Source organism: Nerophis ophidion, linkage group LG15, assembly GCF_033978795.1.
Source record: "Nerophis ophidion isolate RoL-2023_Sa linkage group LG15, RoL_Noph_v1.0, whole genome shotgun sequence".
Classification (NCBI taxonomy): Eukaryota; Metazoa; Chordata; class Actinopteri; order Syngnathiformes; family Syngnathidae; genus Nerophis; species Nerophis ophidion.
The window spans coordinates 42,873,940-42,898,255 of NC_084625.1; the positions used below are offsets into that span (position 1 = coordinate 42,873,940).

The following is a 24,316-nucleotide window of genomic DNA, read 5'->3' on the forward strand; positions in this document are numbered from 1 at the left end:
AAATGTATGGATGATAATAATAATAATAATAACAATAACAATAATAATAATAATAATATTCTGGTATTTCGTCATGCTCTCATGTTTGATGAAAATAAAGTGTTCTCCATCCATCCTTTTTCTACCGCTATTCCCTTCAGGGTCGCGGGGGGTGCTGGAGCCTATCTCAGCTACAATCGGGCGGAAGGCGGGGTACACCCTGGACAAGTCGCCACCTCATCACAGGGCCAACACAGATAGACAATATTCACACTCACATTCACACACGAAGGCCATCAATTCATCCATCCATTTTCTACCGCTTGTTCCTTTTGGGGTGGCGGGGGGTGCTGGAGCCTATCTCAGCTACAATCAGGCGGAAGGCGGCGTACACCCTGGACAATTACCAACCTCCCCGCAGGGCCAACACAAATAGACAGACAACATTCACACTCACATTCACACACAAGGGCCCATTCTAATATATTCAAATATTTTGTTTATCCGTATACTTTTTTGTTTTTTTATTTTTTCGTTTCTGTCATGACGATTTTCATTTTTGTTATGTGAAATATAAAATAAAAGTGTTCAATTATAGTACACATTTTTGTTTTTCTGTATACTATTTTGGGTATTTATATATTTTATTTCTGTTATGACGATTTTCATTTTTTTAATGTGAAATATAAAATAAAAGTGTTTTATTCTATTACAAATTTTTGTTTTTCTGTATACTAATTTGGGTATTCATGTTTTCTTTTCTGTTATGACAATTTTCATTTGTTATGTGAAATACGAAATAAAAGCCTACCATTTCTTAATGGAGTTTTAGCTTGGTTTCTATTTGGATGTTTTTTAATTTCAAAATAAAATTCAAACAAACCAATCGTTTTGTTTTTTTCAATTCCAATTTATGAAAATAATTATTCAATGACAAAACATACACTAACTCCTTGCTTTCATGACTACCTTCCATCTATATAGAAGCTTCCAAAAGGGGGCGCCATTTCCTGGGGATCCGCTCCAGACTGCAGCTTATTAATAAATGAATTGAGTGGATGATTCATCTTTGCCATGATTTGATGTAATATTGTATAATAATGACAGAGATTCAATTATTCATTTGCGGCATCATAAAAGGGATGAAATATGAGAGTGTGGCTTAAGGAGAGCGATGAATAAAGATGGAGCTAAATAAGGAGGAGGAAGTGGAAGAAGGAGGTGTAACAGGACAAGGTTCTCACTCCCAACAGTCACTGAGTCGCTTTGATGGCGATTCATCTGCTCAGAGCGAACATGTTTGACTCATCAGACACTCTTCCCCTTCAGACGAAAGCAGTGAGAGGAGCGTGAGGAGACGGAAGAAGATGTTTCGGTTCATCCAGCCAAAAAGTCAAAGAGCTGCTTTAGGAAGACATCTTTGTTTTTTAAGAGGAATATGTTTCTGAGCACTTTTGTCAAGCTCAACTTGCTAACCGGGCCGATGTTGTTATGAGGTGAGTTTATATATATATACATATATGTATATTCAAACAGTTTTATATTATGTAACCTTAAAATTAAGACAGTTAATCATCTTTTATTCAGACATTGATGTGTTCTGATGTTCGGCGCCATAGCTCGATTGATAGAGCGGCCGTGCCAGCAACTTCAGGGTTGCAGGTTCGATTCCCGCTCCCGCCATCCTAGTAGCTGCTGTTGTGTCCTTGGGCAAGACACTTTACCCACCAGCTCCCAGTGCCACCCACACTGGTTTAAAAAAAATGTAACTTAGATATTGGGTTTCACTATGTAAAGCGCTTTGAGTCACTCGAGAAAAGCGCTATATAAAAATACAATTCACTAAAAATACAATTCACTTCATGGCTGACTTATCTTTTAAACGTTAAATTATTGTTAAACTGACCTTACGTCCTCTTTTCCCCGGACATGTCCTCTTTTGCGGGACCGTCCGGGGTGTCCGGGCGGGGTTTTCTTAAATGCCTCAAATGTCCGGCGTTTTGTGTCAAGGTTGCGTGTATCTTCAATGTATGTACAGGGTTAAGAGGGGTTTAAAACAAAACAAATTGTGAAGGTGGGCGCACGCAGCAGCATTTGTGAAGGAGGGGCAGTGACCGAGAGAGGGAAATAGTGAATTGGTTGTCAATCAAGGCATACTTGGTCAACAGTCAGACAGGTCACACTGAGGGTGGTCGTATAAACAACTTTAACACTGTTACAAACATGCGCCATAATGTGAACCCACACCAAACAAGAATGACAAACACATTTCGGGAGAACATCCGCACCGTAACACATAAACATAACAGAACAAATACCCAGAACCCCTTGCAACACTGACTCTTCCGGGATGCTACGCTAACCCCTACCCCCCAAACCCCAATTACTTCACATCAAATATTCCACTGTGAAAAATATTTTTGGTGGAAGATTTCGCATATTTTGTGTGTTTTCCAAAAAAAACAGTTTTTGTTTGATAAAAAAGGGTGGAAAACAAACAAACAAAAAAAAACTGAAAAAAACTAAAACATTTTGAAATGAAAAATAGATCTGAAGTTGATGTAGACAACAGATATTTAAGCGTTAAATATGAAATGTATATATGCCCTGGCACACCATTATCATCGTTTCATGACTGAAGCAAAACACCTTTTACACTTTTATGAGTTGGGAAATTGTGTTAGATGTAAATATAAACGGAATACAATGATTTGCAAATCATTTTCAACCCATATTCAGTTGAATATGCTACAAAGACAACATAATTGATGTTCAAACTGATAAACTTTTTTTTTTTTTTTTTTTTTTTATCAAATTATCATTAACTTTAGAATTTGATGCCAGCAACATGTGACAAAAAAGTAGGGAAAGGTGGCAATAAATACTGATAAAGTTGAGGAATGCTCATCAAACACTTATTTGGAACATTCCACAGGTGTGCAGGCTAATTGGGAACAGGTGGGTGCCATGATTGGCTATAAAAACAGCTTCCCAAAAAATACTCAGTCTTTCACAAGAAAGGATGTGGCGAGGTACACCCCTTTGTCCACAACTGCGTGAGCAAATAGTCAAACAGTTTAAGAACAACGTTTTTCAAAGTGCAATTGCAAGAAATTTAGGGATTTCAACATCTACGATCCATAATATCATCAAAAGGTTCAGAGAATCTGGAAAAACCAACATTGAATGACCGTGACCTTAGATCCCTCAGACGGCACTGTATCAAAAATCGACATCAATCTCAAAAGGATATCACCACATTGGCTCAGAAACACTTCAGAAAACCACTGTCACTAAATACAGTTTGTCGCTACATCTGTAAGTGCAAGTTAAAGCTGTTTATACCTGCATGCCATGTCATGAGTAGTCTGTCTGCTTTCCTGGGAGAATGACCCCGCAGCAACCGGCGACCCAACCCTTACGGTCTATAATATCATTAAAAGGTTCAAAGAATCTGGAAATATCACTCCACGTAAGCGGCATGGCCGGAAACCAACAATGAATGACCGTGACCTTCGATCCCTCAGACGGCACTGTATCAAAAACTGACATCAATCTCTGAAGGATACCAGCACATTGGCTCAGGAACACTTCAGAAAACCACTGTCACTAAATACAGTTTGTCGCTACATCTGTAAGTGCAAGTTAAAGCTCTACTCCGCAAAGCGGAAGCCATTTATCAACAACATCCAGAAACGCCGCCGGCTTCTCTGGGCCCGAGATCTTCTAAGATGGACTGATGCAAAGTGGAAAAGTGTTCTGTGGTCTGACGAGTCCACATTTCAAATAGTTTTTGGAAATATTTGACATTGTGTCACCCGGACCAAAGGGGAAGCAAACTATCCAGACTGTTATCGATGCAAAGTTCAAAAGCCAGGATCTGTGATGAAATGGGGGTGCATTAGTGCCCAAGGCATGGGTAACTTACACATCTGTGAAGGCACCATTAATGCTGAAAGGTACATACAGGCTTTGGAACAACATATGCTGCCATCCGAGCGCCGTCTTTTTCATGGACGCCCCTGCTTATTTCAGCAAGACAATGTCAAGCCACATTCAGCACGTGTTACAACAGCGTGGCTTCATAAAAAAAAGAGTGCGGGTACTTTCCTGGCCCGCCTGCAGTCCAGACCTGTCTCCCATCGAAAATGTTTGGCGCATTATGAAGCGTAAAATACGACAGCGGAGACCCCGGACTGTTGAACGACTGAAGCTCTACATAAAACAAGAATGGGAAAGAATTCCACTTTCAACGCTTCAACAATTATTTTCCTCAGTTCCCAAGCGTTTATTGAGTGTTAAAAGAAAAGGTGATGTAACACAGTGGTGCACATGCCCTTTCCCAACTACTTTGGCACGTGTTGCAGCCATGAAATTCTAAGTTAAATATTATTTGCAACAAAAAAAAAAAAGTTTTTGAGTTTGAACATCAAATATCTTGTCTTTGTAGTGCATTCAATTGAATATGGGTTGAAAATGATTTGCAAATCATTGTATTCCGTTTATATTTACATCTACCACAATTTCCCAACTCATATGGAAACAGGGTTTGTAATTCAAAGATGTGTTTTTTCTTTTGTTGATCATTACTGAGAACTTTTTTCTTTTCATTCAAGCGGGCTTGAAGACGACTATTTGGAGCAAGGAGAAACAGTGCCAACCAAGGATGTCGGACGCCATTTGAACAGTAGGAACTGTCATCAAGGAAGATGAAGCTGAGACACATTTAAATACAAAATAAACTTTGACTGAAGATGAAGTTTGGAAGCAGTCTGTGCACTCTCAACGTTGGCGGCCGCAGGTTTTCTTTCTCGGTGGAGCTGATGAAGCACCTCCCGCTGAGCAGACTGAGCCGCCTTTACCGCTGTGTGTCGGAGAGCGAGTTGTTGGAGCTCTGCGACGACTACGACCGTGACAGAAACGAGTTTTTCTTCGACCGGCATTCTGAGGCGTTCAGCTTCATTATGCTGTACCTGCAGCATGGCAAGTTGCGCTTTGTGCCGCACATGTGTGAGTTGTCCTTCTATAACGAGATGCTCTACTGGGGCCTTGAGAGTGCAGACCTCCAAGTGTGCTGCCAGCGGCGGCTGGACGAACGTCTGTCAGACTGCTTTGTTCACTTCTTCCCCGAAGAGGAGCCACAGGGCCCTGAAGAGCCTCGGGATCGCTGGCTAGAGAGGATGAGGAGGACGTTTGAGGAGCCCACGTCCTCCTTGGCGGCACAAATCCTGGCCTTTGTGTCTGTGCTGTTTGTCCTCATTTCTATGGTGATGCTGTGTGCAAGCACCTTACCAGAGTGGAAGGCTGCTGAGACACTGGATGAACACAGGTAAGCTTTACCACAGCTGCGTCCCAGTGTTTACTCGGCTAAAGATTGGAATCATGGGAAAAAAAACCTCCAAAGGGATGCATGCTCGAAAAGACACAATTCCAAAACCCAAAACCTGTTAAGTTGGCAAGTCGTTCATCCATCCATCCATTTTCTACCGCTTATTCCCTTTGGGGTTGCGGGGGGCGCTGGTGCCTATCTCAGCTACAATCGGGCGGAAGGCGGCGTACACCCTGGACAAGTCACCACCTAATCCCAGGTTGGTAAATTGTGTAATTTGTAAATAAAACAGAATACAATGATTTGCAAATCCTTTTCAACTACAGACTGCAAAGACAAGATATTTATTGTTCGAACTGAAAAAACATTTTTTTTTTTTGCAAATAATCATTCATTTTGAATTTAATGGCAGCAACACATTGCAAAAAAGTTGGCACAGGGGCATTTTTACCACTGTGTTACATGGCCTTTCCTTTTAACAACACTCAGTAAACAAAGGCTTGAAGGTCACGGGTATGCTGCTTACGTGCAGGGATTTCTCCAAATTCTCTGAACCTTTTTGTGATAGTACGTATCGTAGATGTGGAAATCCTCAAATTCCTTGCAATAGGTCATTGAGAAATGTTGTTCTTAAACTTATTTGGCTCACACATTAGTTCACAATGTCAGGCTTGGACTTGGTCTTGGGTTGTTTTCCCGAGGTGCCAAGCGAATGGAGTGGAAACGGCGTGAAGGTAAAGACATCTTTATTTTAACACTAAAACTAAAAACAGGAACCAACAAAAGCGCGCACAATGGCGGTACAAAAAACTGGGCTATGAAACAAAAGACTAGCACAAAGGCTATAAACTACAAACATGAAACAAAAACACTTGCGCAGTGGCATGAATAACAAAAACTTACGTGGACAAAATGGACAGCATTGCAAGACACAAAGCAGATAATCGAGGGCGTGAATGAGGCGATGTTGCCAGGCTGACTACCTGGTAACTGTGGCTTAAATAATGAACATGATAAGTGAAAACAGGTGTGAGACAAGACAGGTGGACTGATTGGTCGTCATGGTAACAAAACAGGGAGTGACAAAAAAAAAAGGAACTTAAGAGTCCAAAGGTCAAAAGCACCTGGTATTCCTAGGCAGTCTCCCATCCAAGTACTAACCAGGCCAGACACTACTTAGCTTTGAGAACAGATGAGAGTGGGGATGCTCAGGGTAGTATAGCCATACAAGACGCACGATCAGACATGACAGATGAAAACTAAATCAGTTGGCATGGTAAAAAGACAAACAAGGAAATGCAAAACAGAACTAAATGTCCAAAAAACTAAACATAGCATGACCAAAACAAAACATGAACCATAGTCGTGACACACAAAGTGGCCCATCCTTTTATTTTGAATGGAAGCTGCTATTTTTTACCCAATCATGGCAAAAACCTGTTCCCAATTAGTCTGTTCACCTGTGTGATGTTCCAAATAAGCGTTTGATGAGCATTCCTCAACTTTCTCAGTCTTTTTTGCCACTCGTGCCAGTTTTTTTAAAACATGTTGCAGGCATCAAATTCCAAATGAGATAATATTTGCAAAAAATAACAATGTTTTCCAGTTTGAACGTTAAATATATTGTCTTTGCAGTATATTCAATTGAATATACCTTATTTTTCGGAGTATAAGTCGCTCCGGAGTATACGTCTCACGTGCCGAAAATGCATAATAAAGAAGGAAAAAAAACTGGGCTATAAGTCGCATTTTTGGGGGAAATTTATTTGATAAAACCCAACACCAAGAATAGACATTTGAAAGGCAATTTAAAATAAATAAAGAATAGGGAACAACAGACTGAATAAGTGTACGTTATAGGAGGCATAAATAACCAACTGAGAAGGTGCCTGGTATGTTAACGTAACATATTATGGTAAGAGTCATTCAAAAAACTATAACATATAGAACATGCTATACGTTTACCAAACAATCTGTCACTCCTAATTGCTAAATCCCATGAAATCTTATACGTCTAGTCTCTTACGTGAATGAGCTAAATAATATTATTTGATATTTTACGGTAATGTGTTAATAATTTCACACATAAGTCGCACCCCTGGCCAAAGTATGAAAAAAACTGCGACCTATAGTCCGAAAAACACGGTAAGTTCAAAAGTATTTGCAAATCATTGGATTCTGTTTTTACTTACGATTTGCACAACGTGCCAACTTTGTACATTTCCACATTCCTTGTTACACACATGCAGGAGTTTCATGAATTCCAGGAGAGTGCATGTCTCGCCAGAACACCGGCCTAAATTTGAGCACAAGGTGCAACGAAACGCATCTATCCACGAGGGATGTACTGTATATCGTTACGGATTTGGTACCATTATCAATATTTAATATCAATGCCGATATTAATTGGTGATAATGCATTTTGTAACAATAGGAATTTTTATCTGTGTTTATATTGCACACTGACCAATTACAGACTGGAGGCCAGTTTTGACAGCCATCAACGTATTTGTGTCTATGTCGTGTGTATGGTATAGACTAGGGGTCTCAAACTCAATTCACCTTGGGGTCACTGGATGCAGAGTCTGGGTGAGGCTGGGCCGCAAAAAAAGATTTCTTTAAAAAAATGTTGCATACTCCTCAGCATGTCTAATTGTATATTGACGTTTCAAATTGTATCCATTGTGCACCACAACATTCTCTGTGCAAATAAGACACGTCGGGGTGCCCCTGTGCTCAACAAAGTGAAGTGAAGTGAAGTGAATTATATTTATATAGCGCTTTTCTCTAGTGACTCAAAGCGCTTTACATAGTGAAACCCAATATCTAAGTTACATTTAAACCAGTGTGGGTGGCACCGGGAGCAGGTGGGTAAAGTGTCTTGCCCAAGGACACAACGGCAGTGACTAGGATGGCGGAAGCGGGAATCGAACCTGCAACCCTCAAGTTGCTGGCACGGCCACTCTACCAACCGAGGAATATCGCATCTCCCCACTTTTCCTGGAATTGTCTTTGCACATCACTAACCTTTCTATTCACCGCAGGCTTTGAAAAAGACATGTTTGGGGTTGTGGAATATATTTGTATTTAGCCGACGCACGGAGAATAATGGTAATGTTATTTTCGCAATGTGTGTCGTTCCGCTTTTCCTCCCTACAGCAACACGGCGGTCGGCGGATAATAGCCGGGAAAGTACCGGGATAGCGAGCGCATAAAAGTGAGAACTCCCAGAACTCTGCATATATAAAAACATATATGCAGAGTTCATCGAGCGAGGCAATGCAAATTAAACAATAAAAAATAACAAATAACGGTTTGAATTGGTCCAGGTTATCGGGGACTGTTATTACTGACGGACAGGTGTCGCGGTGTGACTGCAGCCAGGCACGTAAGAAAATCCCCGTCCCCATGGCAACGATTCTGTCGCTTTCACTCATTGGCCGCTTTTCCACTAAAGCAGTGGTAGGCAACCCAGAACGTTGAAAGAGCCATTTTGGACCCAAATAACATAACGCTGTCAAGCGCCATTCACATAAAACTCGCAGGCCGAGCTAACATTAAACTTTCATATCAAGGCGGGGGCCGCGAAATAACGTCCTGCGGGCCACGTGTCTGAGACCCCTGGTATAGACCCATTGATTATTTTAATATCAGCCTGAGGATTACCGGATCACTTAGAGCAGTGGTCCCCAACCTTTTTGTATCCGCGGACCGGTCTACGCTTAATAATTTGTCCCGCGGCCTGGGGGGGTTCTTTTTTTTTTTTTTTCTTTGTCATGAAAAAGGGACGTTTTTGTCATGAAAAAGGGAGGTTTTTGTTGTTCGAGTCACTAATTGTAAATGTATATTGTGTTTTTTATGTTGATTTAATAAAACAAATAAAAAAATATTTTTTTTTAAATAAAAATTAATAAATTCTTCTGCAGCCCGGTACCAATCAGGCCACGGCCCGGTGGTTGGGGACCACTGACTAAGAGGACGGTCGGGTTGATTATGCAGCATAGCAGAGGTTTGTAAACTCTAAAAACTACTGGGTGACTATTTGACCAAACCAATGCTGGGTTAATAAACCCCAGCAAGATGGGTAACACAAATTAAACCCAATTGCTGGGTCATTTTAACTCCAACGCTGGGTTAATTCTACCAAATAAATTGGTTATTTTCATGTTTTTTAAAGTCCAAACGTCAGAAGACAGAGATCGGTATTGCAACATGTAGTTTTTTAAGCATTCCACAATATTTTTGTAGTCCCAAGGTCATAAAGATTTATGACACCTACAGAAAGTAAATAATTAAATTTGCAGTTCTTAAATTGTCCACCATCCTTTTTTGTGCCCCAGACTCACTCAATTGCAATACTGCATACACTTAGTCTTTGATAAAGTACTATTTTGGTTTCATCAGACCACATGACATTCTCCCAATCCTCTGCTGTATCATCCATGTATCCATTTTGCTATAAACTCAACTCGTCGTGTTTGGAGGAAGAAGAATACTGAGTTGCATCCCAAGTACACCACACCTATTGTGAAGCATGGCGGTGGAAACATCATGCTTTGGGGCTGTTTTTCTGCTAAGGGGACAGGACAATTAATCCGTGTTAAGGAAAGAATGAATGGGGCCACGTATCGTGAGATTTTCAGCCAAAACCTCCTTCCATCAGTGAGAGCATTGAATGGTTGACCAAATACTTATTTTCTACCATAATTTAAAAATAAATTCTTTAAAATTCGTACAATGTGAATTCCTGGATTTTTTTTCCACATTCTGTCTCTCACAGTTGAAGTGTACCTTTGATGAAAATTACAGACCTCTGTCATCATTTTAAGTGGGAGAACTTGCACAATCGGTGGCTGACTAAATACTTTTTTGCCCCACTGTATGTTAATAATAATAATAATAATAATAATGGATTAGATTTATATCGCACTTTTCTACTGTTAGATACTCGGTGAAGTGGGAACCCATTATTCATTCACACCTGGTGGTGGTAAGGTACATCAGTAGCCACAGCTGCCCTGGGGTAGACTGACGGAAGCGTGGCTGCCAGTTTGCGCCTACGGCCCCTCCGACCACAACCAATCATTCATTCATCATTCATTCACCAGTGTGAGCGGCACCGAGGGCAAGGGTGAAGTGTCCTGCCCAAGGACACAACGGCAGCGATTTGGATGTCAATAGGTGGGAAGCGAACCTGCAACCCTCAGGTTTCTGGCACGGCCGCTCTACCCACTATGCCATACCGCCCGTTAGAACCACTATGGACTGGACTTTCACAATATTATGTCAGACCCACTCGACGTCTATTGCATCTGGTCTCCCCTGGGGGGTCGGTGGGGTTACCCACATTTCAGAATCAGAATCAGAATCAGAATCATTTTTATTTGTCCGTTCCAAGATGTACAAGACACATCAGAACTGAAATTCAATTTTCGGCACAGTCCCGCTAAGAGCAGACACACGTTACAAGGGGGGGGGGACAAGACGAGACCGCCGACGGATCAGCCGGTTACAGCGCTCCTTAAAAAGATAAGAAAAGGGTGACATTAGGAAAGGGGGGGAGTAAAAAAATATCAGTCCAAGGCTAGACCCTCAGCAGAGGTCTAGTCTGAGTCCAAGGAAAAAAACTCACATAGCATGGCACACATTAAACATACATATATCACACCAACTTGCAACAGAGGGAGGGGTGGGTTTGCGCAGGCCCTCTGTTCGTTCTGTAGCGCCGCTCAGCCATTTCACAACCCCAGAGGAGATAAGCGTTGGTGAGGGTGTTGATTTAAGGGTCGGGGTCATGTATGTGCGTATGCCCAATTAACTCGGGAGAGGTGAAGTGTTTTTGTATGGCTGAGGCCGATAAAGTTCGGCTACGGATGTTGTTGACAAAAAGGAAGGTCAAAAGCGTCTATCTTTGAGCAGTCTTCGGGAGATTTTCTTCAGAAGAGCCTGCTCAATGGCAAGGCCATTCAGGGATTAGATTAGATTAGATAGTACTTTATTTATTCCGTCAGGAGAGTTCCTTCAGGAAAATTGAAATTTTCAGCACAATCCCATTCAAGATTAGACAAACATTACATGGAGACAGAACAGGATCGCTGACGGGTCTGCCGGCTTCCAGCGCCCCTTACAAAAAAGATGAGATACAGGTAAACAGAAATTAGAAGTTTAAAATAAAATAAAAAAATCAGTCTTAGCATGGGCCCTGAAGAGGGGGTGCAGACTGAGGCCAAGGGAAAAAAACAACAACTCATAGCCATAGAACACATCCCTCTTACATGTGTGTAAGAGGGAAACATCAAACATCAAAGAACACAAAGGACAGACATTAAAGACATTAAAGCAGCAGATACAACCAGACACTCCTCATACAGCTATGAATAAAAAGTAAAAGAAACATATCCACTGTGGTGGATATGTCCAAATCGTAGATAAAAAGTTGTTTTCCTTCGAGAAGACAAAATATTGACTTGTCTTCTCTGCTTGTCCATGCTGGACCTCTTTTAGTTTTGCGGTCCTCTCCAAGGTTTCTCATAGTCATTCTCATCGACGTCCCACTGGGTTGTGAGGTTCTCCTTGCTCTTATGTGGGATCTGATCCGCGGATGTCGTTGTGGTTTATGCAGCCCTTTGAGACACTTGTGATTTAGGGCTATATAAATAAACATTGATTGATTGATTGATTGATTTTAATGATAACGTAAAAGAGTGTTGCATTTCCGGTCTAAGTGGTTTACTTCCTGTTGTACTGTAGACACCTAAACAGTAGGTTTCATGAACATAATTAAATATGTTAGTTTCTTAATCATTATTGTGTTTCTGCCAGTTTAGTATATGTCATGTACTATGAATATGTCGTGACATTGATTGATTATTTTCTCTCCTTAATTTGGATGTTTTTTCTCCCCTCTCTCTGGTTGAATGTTGGCAGGATCATCGAGGCGGTGTGCATCGGTTGGTTCACCTCTGAGTGCATTGTCCGTTTCATCGTGTCCCGGGACAAATGTGAGTTTGTGCGCCGGCCACTAAACATCATCGACCTGCTGGCCATCACTCCTTATTACGTCTCTGTGACTGTGACACACCTGACGGGCGAGAACTCTCAGCTGCAGCGGGCCGGCGTGACGCTGCGCGTGCTACGCATCATGAGGATCTTCTGGGTGATCAAGCTCGCCCGTCACTTCCTGGGCCTGCAAACCCTCGGCCTGACGCTGCGTCGTTGCTACCGCGAGATGGTCATGCTTCTCGTATTCATCTTTGTGGCCATGGCCATTTTTAGTGCTTTGGCCCAACTTCTGGAAGGAGGCAATCAGGACTACACCAGTATCCCCGCTGCCAGCTGGTGGGTCATCATCTCCATGACGACAGTGGGCTATGGCGACATGTACCCGGTGACTGTGGCAGGTCGGGTGCTGGGCGGGTTGTGTGTGGTGAGTGGAATCGTGCTTCTCGCGCTGCCAATCACCTTCATCTACCATAGCTTTGTGCAGTGCTACCATGAGCTGAAGGTGCGCTCAGCCAGGTGCGTCCGCACTTTGTCAACGGACTTCATTGACTGAAGGACACGTTTCACGGGCACCGCCTCTGACTTGAAGTATGAATTCGGACTAGGGGCAGCTGGACAAGCGACAGGTAAAAAAAAAATGGCTATCAAAATGGTTTTGGACTGAAGTCAGATCTGTAAGGATTTTTTTAATATTTATTTACAAGCCCCGTTCCCATATGAGTTGGGAAATTGTGTTAGATGTAAATATAAACGGAATACAATGATTTGCAAATCATTTTCAACCCATATTCAGTTGAATATGCTACAAAGACAACATATTTGATGTTCAAACTGATAAATAATCATTAACTTTACAATTTCATGCCAGCAACACATGACAAAGAAGTTGGGAAAGGTGGCGATAAATACTGATAAATGTGAGGAATGCTCATCAAACACTTATTTGGAACATCCCACAGGTGTGCAGGCTAATTGGGAACAGGTGGGTGCCATGATTGGGTATAAAAACAGCTTCCTGAAAAATGCTCAGTCTTTCACAAGAAAGGATGGGGCGAGGTACACCCCTTTGTCCACAACTGCGTGAGCAAATAGTCAAACAGTTTAAGAACAACGTTTCTCAAAGTCCAATTGCAAGAAATTTAGGGATTTCAACATAAATATAAATAAATAAATAAATTGTACTTGTATAGCGCTTTTCTACCTTCAAGGTACTCAAAGTGCTTTGACACTACTTCCACATTTACCCATTCACACACACATTCACACACTGATGGAGGGAGCTGCCATGCAAGGCGCCAACCAACACCCATCAGGAGCAAGGGTGAAGTGTCTTGCTCAGGACACAACGGACGTGACGAGGTTGGTACTAGGTGGGATTTGAACCAGGGGCCCTCGGGTTGCGCACGACCACTCTTCCACTGCGCCACGCAGTGAGGGTTCCAGGTTCCATCCCCGCTTTCGCCATCCTAGTCACTGCCACTGTGTCCCCGGGCAAAGACACCCCACCCACCTGCTCCCCGTGCCACCCACACTGGTCCAAATGGGACCTAAATATTACGTTTCACTATGTAAAAGTGCTTTGAGTCACTAGAGAAAAGCGCTGTATAAATATAATTCACTTCACTGTTGCCATTTCTAATAAGTAGTGAACAGTTCTAACTTATATCTGTCAGTAGACTCGCTATGGAAGCGCTAAAAACTACCGCTACAACAAAGATGACGGTAGATTACGTTGTTGAAGTGGAGGCACATAAGTAGGACTGCCCACAAAAAGAGACAGTCACAAGGCGGCTCCAAAACACTCCGTAAAACATCATCTGAGCAAACTTTTGAGCGATGAACCACCATTACATGTTCTGTACGCGTTTGAAATGTAGAAAAATAAATATGAGCCTTTTAACGCACTTTACAATCCAAGTGGTCCAAAAATACTGTAAACTTGATGGCTTCCTGAGATGATGGACGCTTACATCTACGTGTCATGTCTTTTTGATCATGTCTTGTTTGGCTATGTTCTGTTGACCTTTGGACTCTTTAGGTTCCTGTTTTTTTCACTCCCTGTTTTGTCACCATGACTACCAATCAGTTCACCTGTCCTCACAACTCACGCACCTGTTTTCAATCACCACATCAGTATTTAAGCTTGTCATTTCCGGTCAGTCCTTCTGGCGTCATTGTGTTCTTTTCTTGCTCTGTGCTGACTTGTTTCATACCTTCCCATAGTTTCATGCTTCGTGCCATGCCAAGTAAGTTTTTATTTATTCATGCCATAGGTAGTGATTTTTGTTTCTTGTCCATAGATAGGTTTAAGTTGAGTTTTCGCCTTGTACGCCTTTTTGTTTGTTCCTCATTTTTGGTGAAGATTAAATCATGTTTATACCTGCATGCCATGTCATGAGTAGTCCGTCTGCTTTCCTGGGAGAATGACCCCGCAGAAAGTGGCGACCCCACCCCTATGGTCCATAATATCATTAAAAGATTCAGAGAATCTGGAAAAATCACTCCACGTAAGCGGCATGGCCGGAAACCAACATTGAATGACCGTGACCTTCGATCCCTCAGACGGCACTGTATCAAAAACCGACATCAATCTCTAAAGGATATCACCACATGGGCTCCGGAACACTTCAAAAAACCACTGTCACTAAATACAGTTTGTCGCTACATCTGTAAGTGCAAGTTAAAGCTCTACTATGCAAAGCAGAAGACATTTATCAACAACATCCAGAAACTCTGCTGGCTTCTCTGGGCCCGAGATCTTCTAAGATGGACTGATGCAAAGTGGAAAAGTGTTCTGTGGTTTGACGAGTCCACATTTCAAATTGTTTTTGGAAATATTCGACATTGTGTCATCCGGACCAAAGGGGAAGCGAACCATCCGGACTGTTATCGACGCAAAGTTCAAAAGCCAGCATCTGTGATAGTATGGGGGTACACTAGTGCCCAAGGCATGGGTAACTTACACCTCTGTGAAGGCACCATTAATGTTGAAAGGTACATACATGTTTTGGAACAAAATATGCTGCCATCTGAGCGCCGTCTTTTTCATGGACGCCCCTGCTTTTTTTGAGAAGACAATGCCAAGCCACATTCAGCACGTGTTGCAACAGCGTGGCCTCGTAAAAAAAGAGTGCGGGTAATTTCCTGGCCCGCCTGCAGTCCAGACCTGTCCCCCATCAAAAATGTGTGGCGCATTATGAAGCGTAAAATACGACAGCGGAGACCTCGGACCGTTGAACGACTGAAGCTCTACATAAAACAAGAATGGGAAAGAATTCCACTTTCAAAGCTTCAATAATTATTTTCCTCAGTTCCCAAACGTTTGAGTGTTGTTAAAAGTAAAGGTGATGTAACACAGTGGTGAACATGCCCTTTCCCAACTACATTGGCACGTGTTGCAGCCATGAAATTCTAAGTTAATTATTATTTGCAAATGAAAAATTAAGTTAATGAGTTTGAACATCAAATATCTTGTCTTAGTAGTGCATTGAATTGAATATGGGTTGAAAAGGATTTGCAAATCATTGTATTCCGTTTATATTTACATCTAACACAATTTCCCAACTTATATGGAAACGGGGTTTGTAGTTAAGAAGTCTTCAACAGAGGGACTGTGACCCCCAAGGGGTCCGCAGAGGTAATGCAAGGAGCTTGTGAAATTTTTGGTGGGTTAGTCATTTTTTCAATAGTTTTTTTTTATTATAATCCCTCCGCAATTTTTACACAAAATGAAATGTTTTCAAATACACATGAAATATACATTTGTATAGTAGTTTAGAAACAGCATGAATAAATACAGTGGAACCTTGATTTACAAATGTCTCCATGTTTACACACCTTGTCTCGACGTACGAACGCTTCATTTTTGTCATTGTACTCCGACAATATTTTCGGCATATTAGATGGAATTTTTACCGGACATGTTTTAATACTTGTTGGTTACAACCAAACATTCATTAAGTTGGGTTCTTTTGGGAATTTATTTTGGGTCTACTGAAAATGTGACCAAATATGCTGGGTCAAAAGTATACATACAGCAATGTTAATAATTGGTTACATGTCCCTTGGAAAGTTTCACTGCAATAAGGCACTTGGGTAGCCATCCACAAGCTTCTGGTAAGCTTCTGGTTGAATTTTGACCACTCTTGACAAAATTGGTGCAGTTAGGCTAAATTTGTTGGTTTTCTGACATGGACTTGTTTCTTCAGCATTGTCCACACGTTTATGTCAGGACTTTGGGAAGGCCAATCCAAAATCCAAATTCTAGCCTAATTTAGCCTTTCCTTTACCACTTCTGACGTGTGGTTGGGGTCATTGTCCTGTTGGAACACCCAACTGGGCCCAAGACCCAACTTCTGGGCTGATAATTTTAGGTTGCCCTGAAGTATTTGGAGGTAGTCGTCCTTATTCAGAATCAGAATCAGAATCAGAATCAGAAATACTTTTTTAATCCCTAAGGAGAAATTGAAATTTTCAGCGCAATCCTATTCAAGATCAGACAAACATTACAGGGAGACAGAACAGGCGCCCCTTACAAAAATGGTGAGATACAGGTAAACAACGGGGGGGTGGGAGGAAAAAAAATTGGTCTAAGCCTGGGCTCCTGGAGAGGGGGTATGGACTGAGGCCAAGGAAAAAAACAACTCATAGCCATAGCACAGATCCCTCTAACATGTTTTTAAGAGGGAAATATATTCATCGTCCCATTAACTCTCTGTGAAGCACCAGTTCCATTTGCAGCAAAACAGGCCCAGAGCATGATACTACCACCAACATGCTTGATGGTAGGCATGGTGTTCCTGAGATTAAAGGCCTCATCTTTTCTCCTCCACACATATTGCTGGGTATTGTGGCCAAACAGCTCAATTTTTGTTTTATCTGACCAAAAAACTTTCCTCCAGGTATACATGCATGCATATATATATATATATATATATATATATATATATATATATATATATATATATATATATATATATATATATATATATATATATATACACTTATATACACACACACATATATTTATATACACACACATACATTCAAACACACATATATATACACTTATAAACACACACACACACACATATACATATGCACACACACGTACGGATAGATGGATAAACTTAGAATTTCGTGGCTGCAACACGTGCCAAAGTAGTTGGGAAAGGGCATGTTCACCACTGTGTTACCTCACCCCCTCCGGGCGTTGGTTGAGGTGGGCGGGTTTGGTGCTAGCGTGTTTGTATGATAGCCAGGAAATGTCAGGGACGCATTGGATTCTGGGTATTTGTACTGTTGTGTTTATGTTGTGTTACAGTGCGGATGTTCTCCCGAAATGTGTGTGTCATTCTCGTTTGGTGTGGGTTCACAGTGTGGCGCATATTAGTAAGAGTGTTAAAGTTGTTTATATTACAACCCTCAGTGTAACCTGTATGGGTGTTGAACAAGTATGCCTTGCAGGTATATGCGTGAGTTAACAAAAGCTGCGTATAGCATGCGACCGGCCGACAAGCCGATAGCATTGTGTAAAAGCGGGTCGCGACGACATGTGAATAGGAAATTAAAAGCATTGCATGTTAATAGGAAATTAAAAGCATTGCCATCACGGCAGGCACTCAATATTGTAAACCGGGTTAAGATCGGAGAATGTTGTCCCCGAGTGATTCCTGGGAGATGCAGCAAACTCTGGAAACCTCCCGATATAATCGGGGGGGTCGTTGATTATGCAGCTGAGCCACATCAGAGTGACCAAAGAGCCGCATGGGCTCCGGAGCCGCGGGTTGCCGACCCCTGATCCAACACATAATTTTTTTCAGGCTGCGTTGGGGGTACATCGCTCCTTCTCTCTCGCTCCTTCTCTCTATCAGTTTGAGGGTCCCTTAACTGGGAAACGGCAATGAAGAAGAGTTTTATGAAGTGTTTTGCTGAAAGTGTGGATTATAATTTGTCTGTCAGCCCTAAAAATGTAATGTACTGCCATTAAAAATCTGACATCCTGTCTTATTGTTATTGCACCGACTTGACACAACTTTATGCGCGTACAATATAGTATATTAAGTACATAATTTACACTTCTTTAAGCGCATACTTTACAGTACCACACAATAAAAACAACAACTAATAAAATCAAAATAAACATAGTTGTATCGTGAGTGCCCAAAACACCTCACCAGGGAGGCATCCAGGGGGCATCCGTAGTAGATGCCCGAGCCATCTCTGCTGGCTCTTCTCCTAAATAGAGTATGGTTGGCAATTTTTGAATGTTTTTTAAAGGGCTTTATGAGCGTAATAGATTATTGTTAGCCGACTAGTTTGAGTCGTATATTGCAAATTAGAATGTACGGGTGTGTTTTTGTTTCACACAGGGTTTGTGAATGTTATGCAAAATTCCAGAATAAAAACTGCAATTCTCCCTTAACATCACAAATAAAATCAGGGTGTTTATAATAATAGGTAAAACAAAGTTTACTCTACAGATTATCATTCACATCTTGAAGATGGCTCTTCTAACTATTGCGGCGTCTTCAGTAATGCGGACGCTGTATTGATCCGTTGTGGTGAAGAAGGAGCTGAGCCGGAAGACAAAGCTCTAAATCTACCGGTTTGTACGTTCCTGTCAGGTTCGTCCCTGACAGTTTGGTTATGTTTTTGTTTTTCCTGTCTTTGTTTCCTGTCAGCGCTCTTATTTTGTCTGTTTCCTGTCTTTCTCCCTGAGTGCTGTTTCCCCTCAGGTGCGGCTTATTGGCACCTGGCCACACCTGGTGTCAATCAGCCCACCCTTACTTAGACATGTTTTGTCCTCCAGTCAGATGCTGGATTATTGTCGTGTAGTGTTGTTTCGTTACATGCTGTAAGCTACTTCTGTTCACTCTGTTCATGCCATAGTTCCTTCGTGTCACAGTAAGTGTTTTTGTTCATAGCCAAGTTTGTTCTCTCTTTTGTTTGTACCCTTTTGTTAATTCCTGTTTTAGTGTTTAATTAAATCATGTTTTCCTATTCAATGCCTGCCACCATCTCTGCATCTTGGGGTTCGTCACCAACATGTGACAGTTCCCTTCGTCACCTATGGTCACGAGCTATGGGTTATGACCGAAAGGACAAGATCACGTGTACAAGCGGCCGAAATGAGTTTCCTCCGCCGGGTGGCGGGTCTCTCCCTTAGAGATAGGGTGAGAAGCTCTGCCATCCGGGAGGAACTCAAAGTAAAGCCGCTGCTCCTCCACATCGAGAGGAGCCAGATGAGTTGGTTTGGGCATCTGCTCAGGATGCCACCCGAACACCTCCCTAGGGAGGTGTTTAGGGCACGTCCGACCGGTAGGAGGCTACGAGGAAGACCCAGGACACGTTGGGAAGACTATGTCTCCCGGCTTGCCTGGGAACGCCTCGGGATCCCCCGGGAGGAGCTGGACGAAGTGGCTGGGGAGAGGGAAGTCTGGGCTCCTCTGCTTAGGCTGCTGCCCCCGCGACCCCACCTCGGATAAGCGGAAGAAGATGAATGGATGGATGGATTTAGAAGACGCTGTTGGAGTGCACACACACATTATATCACCTAGCTCGATGAAAATTCATACCACTGATTAGCATTAGCAATTTTACACGGCGATTTCAACACCTTTATATATATCAATGAAAACTATAAGTAAGATGCACGTTGCAAAAAAACAGCTGGTGTGTAATGAGTACAAAATACTTTGTAGAACTCAACAAAAGACCAGACTTGCACATTTAGCTGAATGGCAAAGACAACTAGTACTTACTGCATGTATTATGTAAGTTCATTCATATTGACAAAGGTGTTAAATATATGTTGTTGCTTTTGTTTATCTGGACCACAGCAAAAACAACAACTTTCCTGGTTCGATCTTTAATGTCAGAATCATTAAGTGTCACTTTATCTATTTTAAAAACAAAAACAACAAAAAAACACGGTTTCCTCCTGCGCACTTCAGACCCGGAAAAATCCTGGAACCCTACGTAAGCACGGTGTCTGTAACTGAATATGTCGGACAGTTTGGACAGCGCCAACGGTTTCCATGGAGACAGCAGACTGAGAGGAGAAGATGAAGTGGCAGAAATGTCAGGCTCCATCAGCTGCTGGAGTGAGATGTTGACTATCTCACTTCTGCCCTTCTTGGAAAGTGTTTCAATCATATCATAGAGTACAACTTTAGTGGTACATTTAAAATTAGTTTACAATTAGCATCATTGGGGATAAAAAAAAAAAAAACGAAGATCAAAAACATTATTATGTACAAGTTAAGGATATATTATGCATATATTTCAATATATATTTTGATGGACGTAACATAGTCACAAGACTGAAAGTAAGTGTTGGTATTGAATTGGTATTATTGGCTGTGTTTTGGTCCAGATTGTGAGGTAGGTTCTTGTCTACTATGCTAACCCTTCTGGGTAATGTAGTGTATATTAATTTACTTCTTAGTTTACACAAATTTGTAAGAATGTAACAATATAAAGATCTCATGTTACAATATTATCACAGTCTTAAAGGCCTACTGAAATGCGATGTTCTTATTTAAACGGGGATAGCAGGTCCATTCTATGTGTCATACTTGATCATTTTGCAATATTGCCATATTTTTGCTGAAAGGATTTAGTAGAGAACATCCACGATAAAGTTTGCAACTTTTGGTGCTGATAAAAAAAGCCTTGAATGTACCGGAAGTAGCAGACGATATGCGCGTGACGTCACGGGTTGTGGAGGTCCTCACATCCTCACATTGTTTACAATCATGGGCACCAGCAGCGAGAGCGATTCGGACCGAGAAAGCGACGATTCCCGCATTAATTTGAGCGGGGATGAAAGATTCATGGATGAGGAAAGCAAGAGTGAAGCAATAAGACAAAAAAAAAGGACTAGAGGGCAGTGGGAGCGATTCAGATAGGGAAGATGCTGTGAGAAGCGCCGTGGCACGTGTTGCAGGACCACTCGGCAGGGCCAACCGCAACAAGGGATAGAGCCATACCGCTTTGGACCCGACGCTGACGGTGACGGTCAGCAGGACGCTGCTGATATTGATGCTGGAGTAGCACACGACATAGATCGCCTTCAGAATACAGAATGGTAAAATTGTATTTATTTTTCGAAATGATCGCTGCATAATACACTGTACTTTGTGTGTGTGTTCACTTGACGTCTCTGTTCCATAGTAAAGCTTGACTGTCATCTTTCGGTAATGTAAACAATGAAACACTGGCTGTGTTTGTGTTGCTAAAGCCGGCCGCAATACAACGCTTCCCACCTACAGCTTTCTTCTTTGATGTCTCCATTGTTCATTGAACAAATTGCAAAAGATTAACCAACACAGATGTCCAGAATACTGTGGAATTTTGCGATGAAAACAGACGACTTAATAGCTGGGCACGATGCTGGCACAAAATGTCCTCTACAATCCGTGACGCGCAGGCGTCGTCATACCGAGACGTTTTCAGCAGGATTTTTCGGCGCAAAATTTAAAATTGTACTTTAGTAAGTTAACCCAGCTGTATTTGCATGTGTTGCAATGTTAATATTTCATCATTGATATATAAACTATCAGACTGCGTGGTCGGTAGTAGTGGGTTTCAGTAGGCCTTTAAGGCCACAGTACAATTTAAAATGAGGTGCTATTTATGTTATTGTTAAACACTTACTGTAAATAACCACAAAGCCAATGCTCACATGTTGTTATCCTCTTCATTACTAACAAGGTGTACTTTGCAAAGTGAGAAACAAAAGTAAAGGGACAGTGTTCAAGCAGACGTAAAAAAACGTGTCTTTACACCAACATTGTAAACATGCTGTGATGAGAAAAAACTTGAAAAAAATGCCTCACAAATTAAGGTACACCCTGGACAAGTCGCCACCTCATCGCAGGGCCAACACAGATAGACAGACAACATTCACACTCACATTCACACACTAGGGCCAATTATCCATCCATTTTTTACCGCTTATTCCCTTTGGGGTCGCGGAGGCCGATGGTGCCTATCTCAGCTACAATCGGGCGGAAGTCGGGGTACACCCTGGACAAGTCGCCACCTCATCGCAGATATATATCAGTTTTTTTTAACTCCACATGTGTTCATTCATAGTTTTGATGCCTTTAGTGACAATCTACAATGTAAATAGTCATGAAAATAAAGAAAACCCATTGAAAGAGAAGGTGTGTCCAAACTTTTTGCCTGTACTGTATATATTTTGTAATGGTAATTTAATATCTTTTTTTCCAAGCACTCAAAAGCTTAACATGTCTATAAAGAAATATAAATTATTGACAGATCATAAGTGAGCTCCTACCATTACGAACACGTTAGCGAGTGTGAAGTTATCATCAACACCGTCACACCTCACAAAACATTCTTGAGACACATCAACAGACAAAAAAGGTGCAAAGGTTCACGACGGCAAATCACATGTGACTCACAAATTTGTCTCCTCAAACACAAGTTTTCGAAGGACTTCTTGTAAGCATCGATCGTTCTACTGAAAGTTTTGTGTTTTTTGAGGTAAAAAAAGACGAGGCTTGAATTTTTTTCAAATTTCAGCTCTATCAGCTTTCGGCGGTTTTGATGAGTTTTGGTGAAAGCGAAAGGCCTTGAGAGCCCACTCACATTCTTCACAGCTTCATCGTGTCACTCCTCCTCCTCCTCCTCCTCCTCCTCCTCCTCCTCCCCCTGTGTCTGTGCGTTGGTCTGCAGGCTGTCGGTGTGTTGCAACAGGAAGAAGCTGCAAGAAATGGAGCAGTAAAATAAAAAATAAGCACCGAACAATGTTCCCTCTTATTTTGTATGAGTCTGAGCAAACGCACAAACTCTCTGAGCATTCAGTGTAGCACATGTGAGCAACATTAGACCAGCTTCACACCTGTCCCAAACCTGACATAACATCCATCCATTTCCCACCGCTTATTCCCTTTTGGGGTCGCGGGGGGCGCTGGCGCCTATCTCAGCTACAATCGGGCGGAAGGCGGGGTACACCCTGGACAAGTCGCCACCTCATCACAGGGCCAAACACAGATAGACAGACAACATTCACACTCACATTCACACACTAGGGCCAATTTAGTGTTGCCAATCAACCTATCCCCAGGTGCATGTCTTTGGAAGTGGGAGGAAGCCGGAGTACCCGGAGGGAACCCACGCATTCACGGGGAGAACATGCAAACTCCACACAGAAAGATCCCGAGCCTGGATTTGAACCCAGGACTGCAGGACCTTCGTATTGTGAGGCAGACGCACTAAGCCCTCTGCCACCTGACATAAGTTACTGTAAATGTTGTATTTGAATAATAAAGTGACAGCAGTCATTTCCATTAAATCATTTTGTTATATACTGTAGGTCGGTGGTCGGCAACCCGCGGCTCTTTAGCACCGGCCTTGTGGCTCTCTGGAGCTCTTTCAAAAATGTATGAAAATTTAAAAAGATGAAGAAAAAATATATATTTCGTTTCATCATGGTTTCTGTAGGACAAACAAACTTCTCTAATTGTTAAAAAGCACACTTGTTTCTTTTGAACATGCTCCAGTGATTAGAGACTATTTGGCGATCGCCGTTTGTCCTACTAATTATGGCAGCCCTTGAACTCACCATAGTTTGTTTACATTCACTGTCAGGTTCAAACACTGATGACATCTATTAAACAGGACAAGAAGCAAATAATCAAACAGAGACAGAATTAAATTTGGCTCAATTTGAGGAGAAACGTCTGGTCTGTACTCTTGTACAGTCTCCAGCCCGCTCTGGCGAAAGATTGCACGCCTCCTTCTTTTATTTGGACTTTCCCTGACCACATGTCAACAGCTGCTTCCAAAGGGACGGGGTCGTAAACAGTTCACAGAAAAGGGCGTCAACAGTTCACAGAAAAGGTCTGTTCAAAAAAAGAGGTCGTAAAAGAGTTCAAATAGAGGTTGGTAAAACAGTTCAAAAAGAGGTCGTAAAAGAGTTCAAAAAGAAGTCGTCTGGAACTTGGGCAGATCCTGCCTTCTCTCCGCTTTGTA

The 24,316-nt window shown here is 42.0% G+C and overlaps 1 protein-coding gene across 1 annotated transcript; it reads left to right on the forward strand.

The window, feature by feature from the left end:
* Positions 1–1,237: 1,237 nt before the first annotated feature.
* On the forward strand, positions 1,238–17,187 carry LOC133569668 (potassium voltage-gated channel subfamily G member 3-like). The gene is made up of 3 exons (XM_061922179.1): positions 1,238–1,475; positions 4,596–5,308; positions 12,236–17,187. Exons 2-3 carry the CDS (start codon positions 4,734–4,736, stop codon positions 12,861–12,863), a joined length of 1,203 nt encoding a protein of 400 aa, XP_061778163.1. The 5' UTR covers positions 1,238–1,475; positions 4,596–4,733; the 3' UTR covers positions 12,864–17,187.
* The last annotated feature ends 7,129 nt before the right edge of the window (positions 17,188–24,316 follow it).